The sequence below is a fragment of the Oncorhynchus mykiss genome, chromosome 1, assembly GCF_057628025.1.
Source record: "Oncorhynchus mykiss isolate SJ-2025 chromosome 1, ASM5762802v1, whole genome shotgun sequence".
NCBI lineage: Eukaryota > Metazoa > Chordata > Actinopteri > Salmoniformes > Salmonidae > Oncorhynchus > Oncorhynchus mykiss.
This window is the reverse complement of record NC_143022.1, coordinates 33,607,293-33,621,747: the sequence shown is the minus strand read 5'-3', so window position 1 is coordinate 33,621,747 and position 14,455 is coordinate 33,607,293. Positions and strand designations below refer to the sequence as shown.

The window sequence follows — 14,455 nt, the reverse complement described above, 5'->3', positions numbered from 1 at the left end:
AAATACATGGCTAATTACACCTCTCTCCAACACCCAGACATGGTGGTTCTCCCTACAACAAACAGGCATGGTGGTTCTCTCTACAACACACAGGCATGATGGTGCTCTCTACAACACACAGGCATGGTGGTTCTCCCTACAACACACAGGCATGGTGGTTCTCTCTACAACACACAGGCATGGTGGTTCTCTCTACAACACACAGGCATGGTGGTTCTCTCTACAACACACAGGCATGGTGGTTCTCTCTACAACACACAGGCATGGTGGTTCTCTCTACATCACACAGGCATGGTGGTTCTCTCTACAACACACAGGCATGGTGGTTCAATCTACAGCACACAGGCATGGTGGTTCTCTCTACAACACACAGGCATGGTGGTTCTCTCTACAACACACAGGCATGGTGGTTCTCTCAACAACACACAGGCATGGTGGTTCTCTCTACAACACACAGGCATGGACGTTCTCTCTACAAACACACAGGCATTGTGGTTCTCTCTACAACACACAGGCATGGTGGTTCTCCCTACAACACACAGACATGGTGGTTCTCTCTACAACACACAGGCATGGTGGTTCTCCCTACAAAACACAGGCATGGTGGTTCTCCCTACAACACACAGACATGGTGGTTCTCTCTACAACACACAGGCATGGTGGTTCTCTCTACAACACACAGGCATGGTGGTTCTCCCTACAACACACAGGCATGGTGGTTCTCTCTACAACACACAGGCATGGTGGTTCTCTCTACAACACACAGGCATGGTGGTTCTCTCTACAACACACAGGCATGGTGGTTCTCCCTACAACACACAGGCATGGTGGTTCTCCCTACAATACACAGGCATGGTGGTTCTCCCTACAACACACAGACATGGTGGTTCTCTCTACAACACACAGGCATGGTTGTTCTCTCTACAACACACAGGCATGGTGGTTCTCTCTACAACACACAGGCATGGTGGTTCTCTCTACATCACACAGGCATGGTGGTTCTCCCTACAACACACAGGCATGGTGGTTCTCTCTACAAACACAGAGGCATGGTTGTTCTCTCTACAAACACACAGGCATGGTGTTTCTCCCTACAACGCACAGGCATGGTGGTTCTCTCAACAACGCACAGGCATGGCTGTTCTCTCTACAAACACACAGGCATGGTGGTTCTCCGTGCAACATACAGGCATGGTGGTTCTCCCTACAACACACAGGCATGGTGGTTCTCTCTACAACACACAGGCATGATGGTGCTCTCTACAACACACAGGCATGGTGGTTCTCTCTACAACACACAGGCATGGTGGTTCTCTCTACAACACACAGGCATGGTGGTTCTCTCTACATCACACAGGCATGGTGGTTCTCTCTACAACACACAGGCATGGTGGTTCAATCTACAGCACACAGGCATGGACGTTCTCTCAACAACACACAGGCATGGTGGTTCTCTCTACAACACACAGGCATGGACGTTCTCTCTACAAACACACAGGCATTGTGGTTCTCCCTACAACACACAGGCATGGTGGTTCTCCCTACAATACACAGGCATGGTGGTTCTCCCTACAACACGCAGACATGGTGGTTCTCTCTACAACACACAGGCATGGACGTTCTCTCTACAAACACACAGGCATTGTGGTTCTCCCTACAACACACAGGCATGGTGGTTCTCCCTAAAATACACAGGCATGGTGGTTCTCCCTACAACACACAGGCATGGTTGTTCTCTCTACAACACACAGGCATGGTGGTTCTCTCTACAACACACAGGCATGGTGGTTCTCTCTACATCACACAGGCATGGTGGTTCTCCCTACAACACACAGGCATGGTGGTTCTCTCTACAAACACACAGGCATGGTGTTTCTCCCTACAACGCACAGGCATGGTGGTTCTCTCTACAAACACACAGGCATGGTGGTTCTCCGTGCAACATACATGCATGGTGGTTCTACCTACAACACACAGGCATGGTGGTTCCCCCTACAACACACAGGCATGGTTGTTCTCTCTACAACACACAGGCATGGTGGTTCTCTCTACATCAAACAGGCATGGTGGTTCTCTCTACATCACACAGGCATGGTGGTTCTCTCTACATCACACAGGCATGGTGGTTCTCTCTACAACACACAGGCATTGTGGTTCTCTCTACAACACACAGGCATGGTGGTTCTCTCTACAACACACAGGCATGGTGGTTCTCTCTCCAACACACAGGCATGGTGGTTCTCTCATAAGCACACAGGCATGGTGGTTCTCTCTACAACACACAGGCATGGTGGTTCTCTCTCCAACACACAGGCATGGTGGTTCTCTCTACAACACACAGGCATGGTGGTTCTCTACTTCACACAGGCATGGTGGTTCGCTCTACATCACACAGGCATGGTGGTTCTCTACTTCACACTGGCATGGTGGTTCGCTATACATAACACAGGCATGGTGGTTTTCTCTACAACACACAGGCATGGTGGTTCTCTCTACAGCACACAGGCATGGTGGTTCTCTCTACATCACACAGGCATGGTGGTTCTCTCTACAGCACACATTCATGGTGGTTCTCTCTACAGCACACAGGCATGGTGGTTCTCTCGACAAATAACAGGCATAGTGGTTCTCCCTGAAGCACACCGGCATGGTGGTTCTCTCTACATCACACAGGCATGGTGGTTCTCTCTACACCACACAGGCATGGTGGTTCTCTACTTCACACAGGCATGGTGGTTCTCTACTTCACACAGGCATGGTGGTTCTCTCTACAACACACAGACATGGTGGTTCTCTCTACATCACACAGGCATGGTGGTTCTCTCTACAGCACACAGCCATGGTGGTTCTCTCTACAACACATAGAAATGGTGGTTCTCTCTACAGCACACAGTCATGGTGGTTCTCTCTACACCACACATTCATGGTGGTTCTCCACTTCACACAGTCATGGTGGTTCTCTCTACAGCACACAGACATGGTGGTTCTCTCTACAACACACAGGCATGGTGGTTCTCTCTACAACACACATGCATGGTGGTTCTCTCTACATCACACAGGCATGGTGGTTCTCGCTACAACACACAGGCATGGTGGTTCTCTCTACAGCACACAGGCATGGTGGTTCTCTCTACAGCACACAGTTATGGTGGTTCTCTCCACAGCACACAGGCATGCTGGTTCTCTCTCCAGCACACAGGCATGGTGGTTCTCTGTACATCACACAGGCATGGTGGTTCTCTCTACAACACACAGGCATGGTGGTTCTCTCTACAGCACACATGCATGGTGGTTCTCTCTACAACACACAGGCATGGTGGTTCTCTCTACAACACCCAGGCATGGTGGTTCTCTCTACAGCACACAGGCATGATGGTGCTCTCTACATCACACATGCATGGTGGTTCTCTCTACATCACACAGGCATGGTGGTTCTCTCTACATCACACAGGCATGGTGGTTCTCTCTACAACACACAGGCATTGTGGTTCTCTCTACAACACACAGGCATGGTGGTTCTCTCTACAACACACAGGCATGGTGGTTCTCTCTCCAACACACAGGCATGGTGGTTCTCTCTACAGCACACAGGCATGGTGGTTCTCTCTACAACACACAGGCATGGTGGTTCTCTCTCCAACACACAGGCATGGTGGTTCTCTCTACAACACACAGGCATGATGGTGCTCTCTACATCAAACACGCATGGTGGTTCTCTCTACAACACACAGGCATGGTGGTTCTCTGTACATCACACAGGCATGGTGGTTCTCTCTACAACACACAGGCATGGTGATTCTCTCTGAAGCACACAGGCATGGTGGTTCTCTCTACAGCACACAGGCATGGTGGTTCTCTCTACAACACCCAGGCATGGTGGTTCTCTCTACAACACACAGGCATGGTGGTTCTCTCTAGAACACACAGGCATGGTGGTTCTCTCCACAACACACAGGCATGGTGGTTCTCTTTACAACACACAGGCATGGTGGTTCTCTCTACAACACACAGGCATGGTGGTTCTCTCTACAACACACAGGCATGGTGGTTCTCTCTACAACACACAGGCATGGTGGTTCTCTCTACATCACACAGGAATGGTGGTTCTCTCTACATCACACAGGCATGGTGGTTCTCTCTACAACACACAGGCATGGTGGTTCTCTCTCCAACACACAGGCATGGTGGTTCCCTCTACAGCACACAGTTATGGCGGTTCCCTCTACAACACACAGGTTTGGTGGTTCCCTCTACACCACACAGGCATGGTGGTTCTGGCTACATCACACAGGCATGGTTGTTCTCCCTGAAGCACACAGGAATGGTGGTTCTCTCTACATCACACAGGCATGGTGGTTCTCTCTACATCACACAGGCATGGTGGTTCTCTCTACAGCACACAGCCATGGTGGTTCTCTCTACAACACATAGGCATGGTGGTTCTCTCTACAGCACACAGTCATGGTGGTTCTCTCTACACCACACATTCATGGTGGTTCTCCACTTCACACAGTCATGGTGGTTCTCTCTACAGCACACAGACATGGTGGTTCTCTCTACAACACACAGGCATGGTGGTTCTCTCTACAACACACATGCATGGTGGTTCTCTCTACATCACACAGGCATGGTGGTTCTCGCTACAACACACAGGCATGGTGGTTCTCTCTACAGCACACAGGCATGGTGGTTCTCTCTACAGCACACAGTTATGGTGGTTCTCTCCACAGCACACAGGCATGCTGGTTCTCTCTCCAGCACACAGGCATGGTGGTTCTCTCTACAACACACAGGCATGGTGGTTCTCTGTACATCACACAGGCATGGTGGTTCTCTCTACAACACACAGGCATGGTGGTTCTCTCTACAGCACACATGCATGGTTGGTTCTCTCTACAACACACAGGCATGGTGGTTCTCTCTACAACACCCAGGCATGGTGGTTCTCTCTACAACACACAGGCATTGTGGTTCTCTCTAGAACACACAGGCATGGTGGTTCTCTCTACATCACACAGGCATGGTGGTACTCTCTACAGCACACAGGCATGGTGGTTCTCTCTACAGCACACAGGCATGGTGGTTCTCTCTACAACACACAGGCATGGTGGTTCTCTCTACAACACACAGGCATGGTGGTTCTCTCTACAACACCCAGGCATGGTGGTTCTCTACTTCACACAGGCATGGTGGTTCGCTCTACATCACACAGGCATGGTGGTTCTCTACATCACACAGGCATGGTGGTTCTCTCTACAACACACAGGCATGGTGGTTTTCTCTACAGCACACAGGCATGGTGGTTCTCTCTACAGCACACAGGCATGGTGGTTCTCTCTACAGCACACAGGCATGGTGGTTCTCTCAACAACAGACAGGCATGGTGGTTCTCTCTACAACACACAGGCATGGTGGTTCTCTCTACAACACCCAGGCATGGTGGTTCTCTCTACAACACACAGGCATGGTGGTTCTCTCTACAACACACAGTCATTGTGGTTCTCTCTACAATACACAGGCATGGTGGTTCTCTCTACATCACACAGGCATGGTGGTTCTCTCTACAGCACACAGGCATGGTGGTTCTCTCTACATCACACAGGCATGGTGGTTCTCTCTACAACACACAGGCATGGTGGTTCTCTCTGAAGCACACAGGCATGGTGGTTCTCTCTACAACACACAGGCATGGTGGTTCTCTACTTCACACAGGCATGGTGGTTCGCTCTACATCACACAGGCATGGTGGTTCTCTACAGCACACAGGCATGGTGGTTCGCTCTACATCACACAGGCATGGTGGTTCTCTACTTCACACTGGCATGGTGGTTCGCTATACATAACACAGTTATGGTGGTTCTCTCCACAGCACACAGGCATGCTGGTTCTCTCTCCAGCACACAGGCATGGTGGTTCTCTCTACAACACACAGGCATGGTGGTTCTCTGTACATCACACAGGCATGGTGGTTCTCTCTACAACACACAGGCATGGTGGTTCTCTCTGAAGCACACAGGCATGGTGGTTCTCTCTACAACACACAGGCATGGTGGTTCTCTCTACAACACCCAGACATGGTGGTTCTCTCTACAACACACAGGCATGGTGGTTCTCTCTAGAACACACAGGCATGGTGGTTCTCTCTAGAACACACAGGCATGGTGGTTCTCTCTACAACACACAGGCATGGTGGTTCTCTTTACATCACACAGGCATGGTGGTTCTCTCTACAACACACAGGCATGGTGGTTCTCTCTACAACACACAGGCATGGTGGTTCTCTCTACAACACACAGTCATGGTGGTTCTCTCTACATCACACAGGCATGGTGGTTCTCTCTACATCACACAGGCATGGTGGTTCTCTCTACATCACACAGGCATGGTGGTTCTCCCTGAAGCACACAGGCATGGTGGTTCTCTACTTCACACAGGCATGGTGGTTCTCTACTTCACAGGCATGGTGGTTCTCTACTTCACACAGGCATGGTGGTTCTCTATACATCACACAGGCCTTGAAGAATTGTATGCCGTATGCTGCAGCTGAGTAAAAAATGTAACACTTACTATGTATGCACAGATTGGGCTGAAGGCGTACGTTCCACACACGTATAGATGGGTACTGTTCACACGCAGTAAAATCTTGATGTAATTGAAGCAATCCGTCTGCATTAAAGGCACATGAGAGGAGAGAGCATCGTTAATATGATTCATATGTTCCCACAAACTATTCTGGAGGGAGAGTTACTCAGGTTGAATGGAGTAGCTCATTAGGCGACCCTCCAAGCATATTCCCACATTACTTGGCTGGAATGAATTGCTTTCAAATAGCCTGGGAGGGCTGTTGGCAGCAGTGTGACAAACATCTGAGTGACTGTCTCACACAGAAAACAGATTAGAGTGTCTTCATCAAGATCCTGGTCTATGAGCCTCTGTACCACAACCAACCAATCAATAAACCATAAATGAATCATACAATATGGCCTTCTGATAATATACTTCCCACAGAATTGAGGATTCACCACAATCACAGGGGATTGGTTAGATGGTAGACAATTTATCTGGCTGTAACAAAATCACTCAGGCCTCCACTGCTGAATGGATATGTACTTAAATGAGAGTTTCCACTGCCTCTGACTAAGTTCATTTTCAGTACTATAGCAAAAAAAAACAAGCCTAAGGACTAGAATGGAAGTGTAAATATTGTCACTAGAGTTCCAGACATGTTGCGCAGTGTACTCACCTGTAGGTCTTTGCCTTTGAAACTGCACTCGTCTCTCTTCATTTTCGGGGTACTCCATGTAAGCTACAGGAGAGGAGAGTACAGGTGTCAGGCACATTACTAAGACACATCATAGAGCTGTAAAGAAAGTAGCTGCCGAGCACTGTCAAAAAGAGCAGTGTCGTACACCATATAAGTTATATAATTCACATACACACACACACACACACACACACACACACACACACTCACTACAGTACTGTGATGATGTGTATCTGAGAGCAGAGAGGGTTTTACATACCACCTCTAAAAATACAAATGTTTCAATATTCACACACAGACACACACACACACACAGACACACTCGTGCCCACTTACATTGCGTTGTAGTTTGACTCTGCTGATATCAGAGAGGTTGAGGGCGAAGAGCTCCTCTCGTGCTCCAACATAGAGCATGTTATCTTCCTTACTGAGGAGGAGAGACGTGTAATTGAAGACTCCATCCACAGAGAATCTCTTGGCTGATCTCTCCTTTGCATCTGGGGAGAGAGGAAAAACAGAAAGAGGAGAAGAAATATTAACCTTACTGCAGTGGGCTAAATCAGGGTCAAAGAATGTTTCTTGGTAAGTCTTAAACAAACCTGCTATGAAACTCAAGTATACACCTCACACACATGGGGTTGGTTTAAAAAAAAGAAGACACCTGTACCATGTAAGATATAAATGCATTCAATGTTGGGTTTGCATACCAATATTACACTTTATAGACATCACAGAAGACTGAAATAACACCAAAACGTTTGACATAGAAACATCAGATTTTCTGCACTAAAAAAAATAGTTTATTCATTATAAAATTATGAAAAATATTAATATTATTCCATTCATGAGGCCACTAGAGGGCAATTTGGTCATTTGACTGCAGGAAAGGACTACCGAACAGAATGTATTACTGCAATATGAGCCTGCAAAGAGCATTCAAAGAGCCTTCTGGGCAAGAATGGGCAAGAATTAAACATAAAAACTGCAGTGTGTGTGTGTGTGTGTGTGTGTGTGTGTGTGTGTGGTCACATAACATCATGAGCAGGATAAAGACAGATGTTGTGTCTTAACCAGAGACACCAGCACACCATGTCATTATTGACGGTGTTCCTTCAGGCTGTATATCTGTTCCCATGACAACAACACTGTCTGGCCTAGCAGGCTGTCTCTCTCCATCGCTACAGGGGAGCTACAATAGAGATGGACAGAGCCTGGCCTCCTGTATGTGTGTGTGTGTGTTCAGTTAACAGTATACATTAGCAGCCTCCAGTCTTATCACCCGCTCTCATCACCTCTGGAGTGGGCTGCAGAGAAAGAGAGCGAGAGCCGGCACCCAATCTGTCTCTCACCATCCTGACACCCCTTGAAAAGCCCTCACTCTGTCTGCAGCCTGTAGCCACGTGTCTTATCATTGACTCTCTCTCTAAGCCTTCAGCGTTGCTGTCAAAGCTTCACAATCAGCGCACTGTTGCAGAGTGGAAGTCTTTAGAGCTGGCCACCGTCAAACACTTTGTCTTTACCCAAGTCCATCATTAGCAACATGGAGAACATTCTGTCATGCAAACAACGCCTACTAAGTGATTCTCAGAGGACATTACTGCCTTATGGATTATAAGCCAAATACTTCTAGGTAGTGTGTAGTTACCTCCCGGCCTGCTAACCCCACCACAGACGACAGAAGGTGTATAGAGAGGGTTCGCTTCCCCAGGGGAAACTACAGGCTAATAGCAGTGCATCAACGCCGCAACAGGAGGCTTTTTTACCACAAAATCATGCTGCAAAACAACAGGATCCTCTCTAGTCTACATAGCAAAAACCCAAGCCCACCAGGACTGCTCCCTCCCTGTCTGTGATTACAGGATGTAGTATGATTGGTGCTCTATGCTAGTGCCATTTACCCTCTCTCCTTCCTTCTCGCCTCTCCTCCATCTTCCCTCTCTCACCTCATTTCCTCTCCTCTCTTCTTCTCTCTCCCTTTCGCTCCTCTCCTCCCTTAGAACGTTGGGCAAATTTAACAGTGATTTACACATGCTAAGACAAAGTCTGGAGCTTGAACCAAAACAAGGGGATAGAGGGATTTCCACAGAGGAGGGCATCTACACAGTTAGAGTTAGATCACCACTGTCATGTTCTCTGAGCACTGCTGAGGGAGGCACAATGAGGTGTCCAATGTCCAGGGCACAGCTGGGAGCTGAGGGGGGTCTATAACAGGCGGCAACGGTGAGAGACATTTATGGAGAGATTCATTTGAAAAATTAGAAGCTCAAACTGTTTGGGCATAGACCTGGAAAGTATGACAGAACTTTGCAAGCTATCTCTGCAGTATATTGCAACTCCTCCCCCTTTGTGTGCTAGTGTTATTTATTCGAGGTACTCCTCGCTCTTTTGTTTGGGTTTCAACCCTGTGTTTTTGTTATGTGTTTGTTTGGTCTTCGTCCCCGTGCCTTTACATGGCACGCCATAATTTGGGCATAATTTTAAAAACTATTACGCATTCCTGCGCCTGTCTTCCGAATCTCTTCATGCCAACGTGACAACAAGGATATGTGTGTCCAGAACACAATTTTTTCCATGCATCAGATGGCTTGCATTAATTCATTATTCATGGAGCATACTAAGATAATTGCTCATAAATCCAAGATAATAATCTGGACTGATCCAAGAAAATGACCCTATAAAATGTATCAACGATTTGAGCAATTCCACACATTTCCAGGAAATGGTAACATATGGAGTGTGAGGCTTTTGGCAGAAGAGGTGCAGCTGCAAGGATGGCTACAAAAAAACTCAAGGGAGTAAATATATTGGATAAAGATATAATAGAAGATATAATAAATATTGACAGAGTCTGTCTGCCTGAATGTACTGGTGCTGCTGTTAGGGATTTAGTTTAAAGGTGCTATTACAATGGCATAATTTAGGAGATAAATACAACATGATTGCTGATCTCAAAGGTACAAAATATGATTTGGAAATAAAATAACATTTCTAGCCCTGGGACAACAAACCCCAATAGTGAACTGGAAAAACTGTGGGTCAGTGTCTGTCTGTCGACTATCTCCCCCAGTCACCATACAGACAGACAGTCACCACAGTCTCTTTCAGACAGACTACAATCTATTGTTGTTAGAGCGTCCGAGGTTGACTCCCGGGGGCCATCCCATGACAACGCAGGCAGCCATGGAAACGCTGTGCTGTAGTCTACTCTGGGAAGAGAAGAGGTCTGGCCTGTTTAGTGTTTAGAGGAAGCAGAAGCATTCAAGAGCTGCTAGTGTCTTCTGGAGCTTGGGAGACAGGGGGATGTCTGCCGGAGCTGAAGAAGGCGATGGCGTTGGGGAGGGCAGGTAAGTGGGCACAGTGTAACAAATGAATAGTCACAACAAGCTATATCACAACTAGCATGCCCTCACTTTGTTGAGCACACTCCCTACCCTGCATGGCCTGTGCCCCCGGCAAACCAGAGCTCCACAGTACTGGTCCACAGGGACATCTCATTATTGAGTCCCACAATTTCAATGACAAACAGGGGAAATCAAGCTAATAGAGGCTGGGTTCAAATAACAATACACTTACGTTGGAGAGGAGACATGGCTATCTAGGCTAACAACCTAGCACGTGTGCAAAGGAAAATGCATTGACAGGTGTTGTTAAAATGACCACAACACTGTTTTCTGCTATCACTGCGGGGTTTGTCACTGTTTTGAACATTCATTTGGATAGACTCAGTCCAAGTACAACATTGGTGCATATCACAGTTCCCAGTCTCCGTTTCACAGACAGACTCAGAGTTCATTCAACACAGTCCTATTTAACCTGCTGGCTCTGACTGAAAGACACAGCCTCCACCTGACACAGCTGCCAGTCACACCTTTCTCTTCCTGCGTGCCAGCTCTCTCACCGTATCGCTATACCCAGGCCCCCGTCCGTCCGTCCTTCCATCCATCCCACACCCTCAGAGAGAGCAGCTTTGTGTGACTGGGAGCACTTCCTGTGTGACCCCACAACCAAACCACACAGACACACCACACAGACACACCACACATACACACCAGTGCTCCTTCAGCAGGACACACAAAAAGATGCAGTTAGGGGGGTTGGCTCAACCACGGACAGCTGTAAGCAATATGAGATCTTTACAATCATTATGTAATTAAATGTCATTTTTGCAAATTACACTGCTAAATGGATTGTAATATCCACACTGCCTTGTTCACTAATCCATTTAGGGGCAAATTAGCGATGTGGGATTTTTGGGAACCCTAGTCTACATTTTGTTGCCATGGATTTCCCAACGGCTCTGAGTTCCAACAGCACAAAGTTAATTATGAGCACAGAACATCCCATCTAAAAGGCAAACCTCAACTAGCCTGTACCTCTGCACACTGACTCGGTGCCGGTGCCCCCTGTATTTAGCCTCGTTATTCTTATTTGTGTTATTTTGTATTATTTCTTTTTATTTTAGTCTACTTGGTAAATATTTTCTTCTTCTTGAACTGCACTGTTGGTTAAGGGCTTGTAAGTAAGCATTTCACGGTAAAGTCTACAGTCGTGGCCAAAAGTTTTGAGAATGACAAAAATATTAATTTGCACAAAGTTTGCTGCTTCATCGTCTGTAGATAGTTTTGTCAGATGTTACTATGGAATACTGCAGTATAATTACAAGCATTTCATAAGTGTCAAAGGCTTTTATTGACAATTACATGAAGTTGATGCAAAGAGTCAATATTTGCAGTGTTGAGTTTCCTTGTCATGGACCCAAAATATCAATGTTTTGTTCTCCGAGCCACTTAGTGATCACTTTTGCCTTATGGCAAGATGCTCCATCATGCTGGAAAAGGCATTCTTTGTCACCAAACTGTTCCTGGATGGTTGGGAGAAGTTGCTCTCGGGGATGTGTTGGTACCATTCTTTATTCATGGCGGTGTTCTTAGGCAAAATTGTGAGTGAGCTCACACCCTTGGCTGAGAAGCAACCCCACACATGAATGGTCTCAGGATGCTTTACTGTTGGCATGACACAGGACTGATGGTAGCACTCACCTTGTCTTCTCTGGACAAGCTTTAATCCGGATGCCCCAAACAATCGGAAAGGAGATTCATCAGAGAAAATGACTTTACCCCAGTCCTCAGCAGTCCAATCCCTGTACCTTTTGCAGAATATCAGTCTGTCCTTGATGTTTTTCATGGAGAGATGTGGCTTCTTTGCTGCCCTTCTTGACACCAGGCCATCCTCCAAAAGTCTTCGCTCCACCTGCCTGCTGCCATTCCTGAGCAAGCTCTGTACTGGTGGTGCCCTGATCACACAGTGGAATCAACTTTAGGAGATGGTCCTGGCGCTTGCTGGACTTTCTTGGGTGCCCTGAAGCCTTCTTCACAACAGTTGAACCGCTCTTCTTGAAGATCCGATAAATGGTTGATTTCGGTGCAATCTTACTGGCAGAAATATCCTTGCCTGTGAAGCCCTTTTTGTGCAAAGCAATGATGACGGCACGTGTTTCCTTGCAGGTAACTATGGTTGACAGGGGAAGAACAATGATTCCAAGCACCACCCTCCTTTTGGAGCTTCCAGTTTGTTATTCGAACTCAATCAGCATGACAGAGTGATCTCCAGCCTTGTCCTCGTCAACACTCACACCTGTGTTAACAAGAGAATCACTGACATGATGTCAGCTGGTCCTTTTGTGGCAGGGCTGAAATGCAGTGGAAATGTTTTTTGGAGATTCAGTTACATCTCCAAAAAACAACTGTATACTTGTTGTATTCAGCACATGTGGCAAACAAAGTTTGATTTGATTTTGATTTGATTTGAAATGTGGAGTAATCTGTCGTTCAGTCAGGGAGATCCAAGTGCTTCATTTTGTAGGGCATTCATCTACAGTAGCACCCTGATTCACTAAATGGCCTCTCCTATGAAGGGGTGTTGGCTTTCACATTTGTGGGTTGAGGAGTTTGAAGTATGCATTCCCCATTACAGACAAATGTTGTTATTGTTTACTTCAATGATGCAGAACTAGCTGGAAACAGTGATGGCCACTGGCAGAGCCATGTGTATCTCTAGTACACGTCGATGGATGGCAATGGGACAATACACAGCAGACTGAACTGCTTTTGAATAGGGCCAGATTCTGTTAATGTATGTTTTAGAAATCTAACAACAACACCAGCATCCTAACAGAGGCAGGATAAAAACATGATGAGTACTCTTTCCATTCCTCAAATCCCCACCCTTCCCCCCAATTCAGACCTGCATTATTTCAGCAAATAGATTAGGCTAAAGTAAGTGACAGCTCTCTATAGCTGCAATAAGATACGGTGTCTGTTCAAACAGTCATTAATTTGGTGCCTGTCATAACAGCAGATGACCTGGAAACAATCTCATCCCTCTTCATTGAGATCAAGCAGCATGCCCTGTTGGTGCATCTTGAACAGGAAGTCTGATGTCCCATTTCTAGCAGTCTGTCTATAAACATGGCCTAGATTCTCCTGTGGAGGGACACATGAAGATACTTCTATGGCATTGGCAGCAGGAGGCCACTATGGACAAAAGGGCTGTGCCTTCTGTAAGCAGGGCAGAACAAGCGTATCAGCAGCAGAGAGCTGAGCACAGCCCCACAGCCACAATTACAGCCTGATGGAGCTGAACCTATTACTCACAATAAGACAGAGCACACCTCCACAACCAAAACACACTAGAGCAGGGTCTCAGCAGCACCACATGCCATACAAAACCTGTCTGTGGAACTACATAAACTAACAGGGCCTCCACAAGATTCAAGAGCTTATGGGGTTTTCATTAAGATGACCCAAAGATGTACATACACAGGCCACTTTGGACATATCTCAGGAACAATTAATTGTAAGCAGATGATCAGGCCTATCTATTCATAGGTAACTGGGATTTAGCCTAAAAAGGATAGCTGTGTTGTGAAAGCCATAGGATAAAACTTTGTCACTATTGAACACATGCATGAAAGATATCTGCCCAGAAAGTCCAATCAAATAGGTTGGACACAGATACCAGAACTTAAAAGCACTAACTTTTGCGTTGTGTTAAGAGTCGGAGTCTGTATTGGGAGTATGCTGAGTGAGTGGGGTTTATCAAGGATTAGGCCATAAGCTTTGGAAGGTGAAGTCATGGTGGGGTTTAAAAGAGAGGTTAGGTAGAAGCAAGGGGGTGGATGGCAGTGAGATT

The 14,455-nt window shown here is 46.8% G+C and overlaps 1 protein-coding gene across 1 annotated transcript in view; it reads right to left on the bottom strand.

Annotated features, from left to right (window-relative positions):
• LOC110521304 (semaphorin-4B) overlaps nucleotides 1–14,455 on the bottom strand; it is a 90,056-nt gene that overhangs the window by 18,216 nt on the left and 57,385 nt on the right. Inside the window, exons 3-5 of the mRNA XM_021598780.3 lie at nucleotides 7,601–7,761; nucleotides 7,244–7,306; nucleotides 6,568–6,666 (exon numbers count right to left, since the gene is read on the bottom strand). Coding sequence (XP_021454455.1) covers nucleotides 6,568–6,666; nucleotides 7,244–7,306; nucleotides 7,601–7,761 — 323 coding nt within the window. The remainder of the gene's footprint in view (nucleotides 1–6,567; nucleotides 6,667–7,243; nucleotides 7,307–7,600; nucleotides 7,762–14,455) is intronic.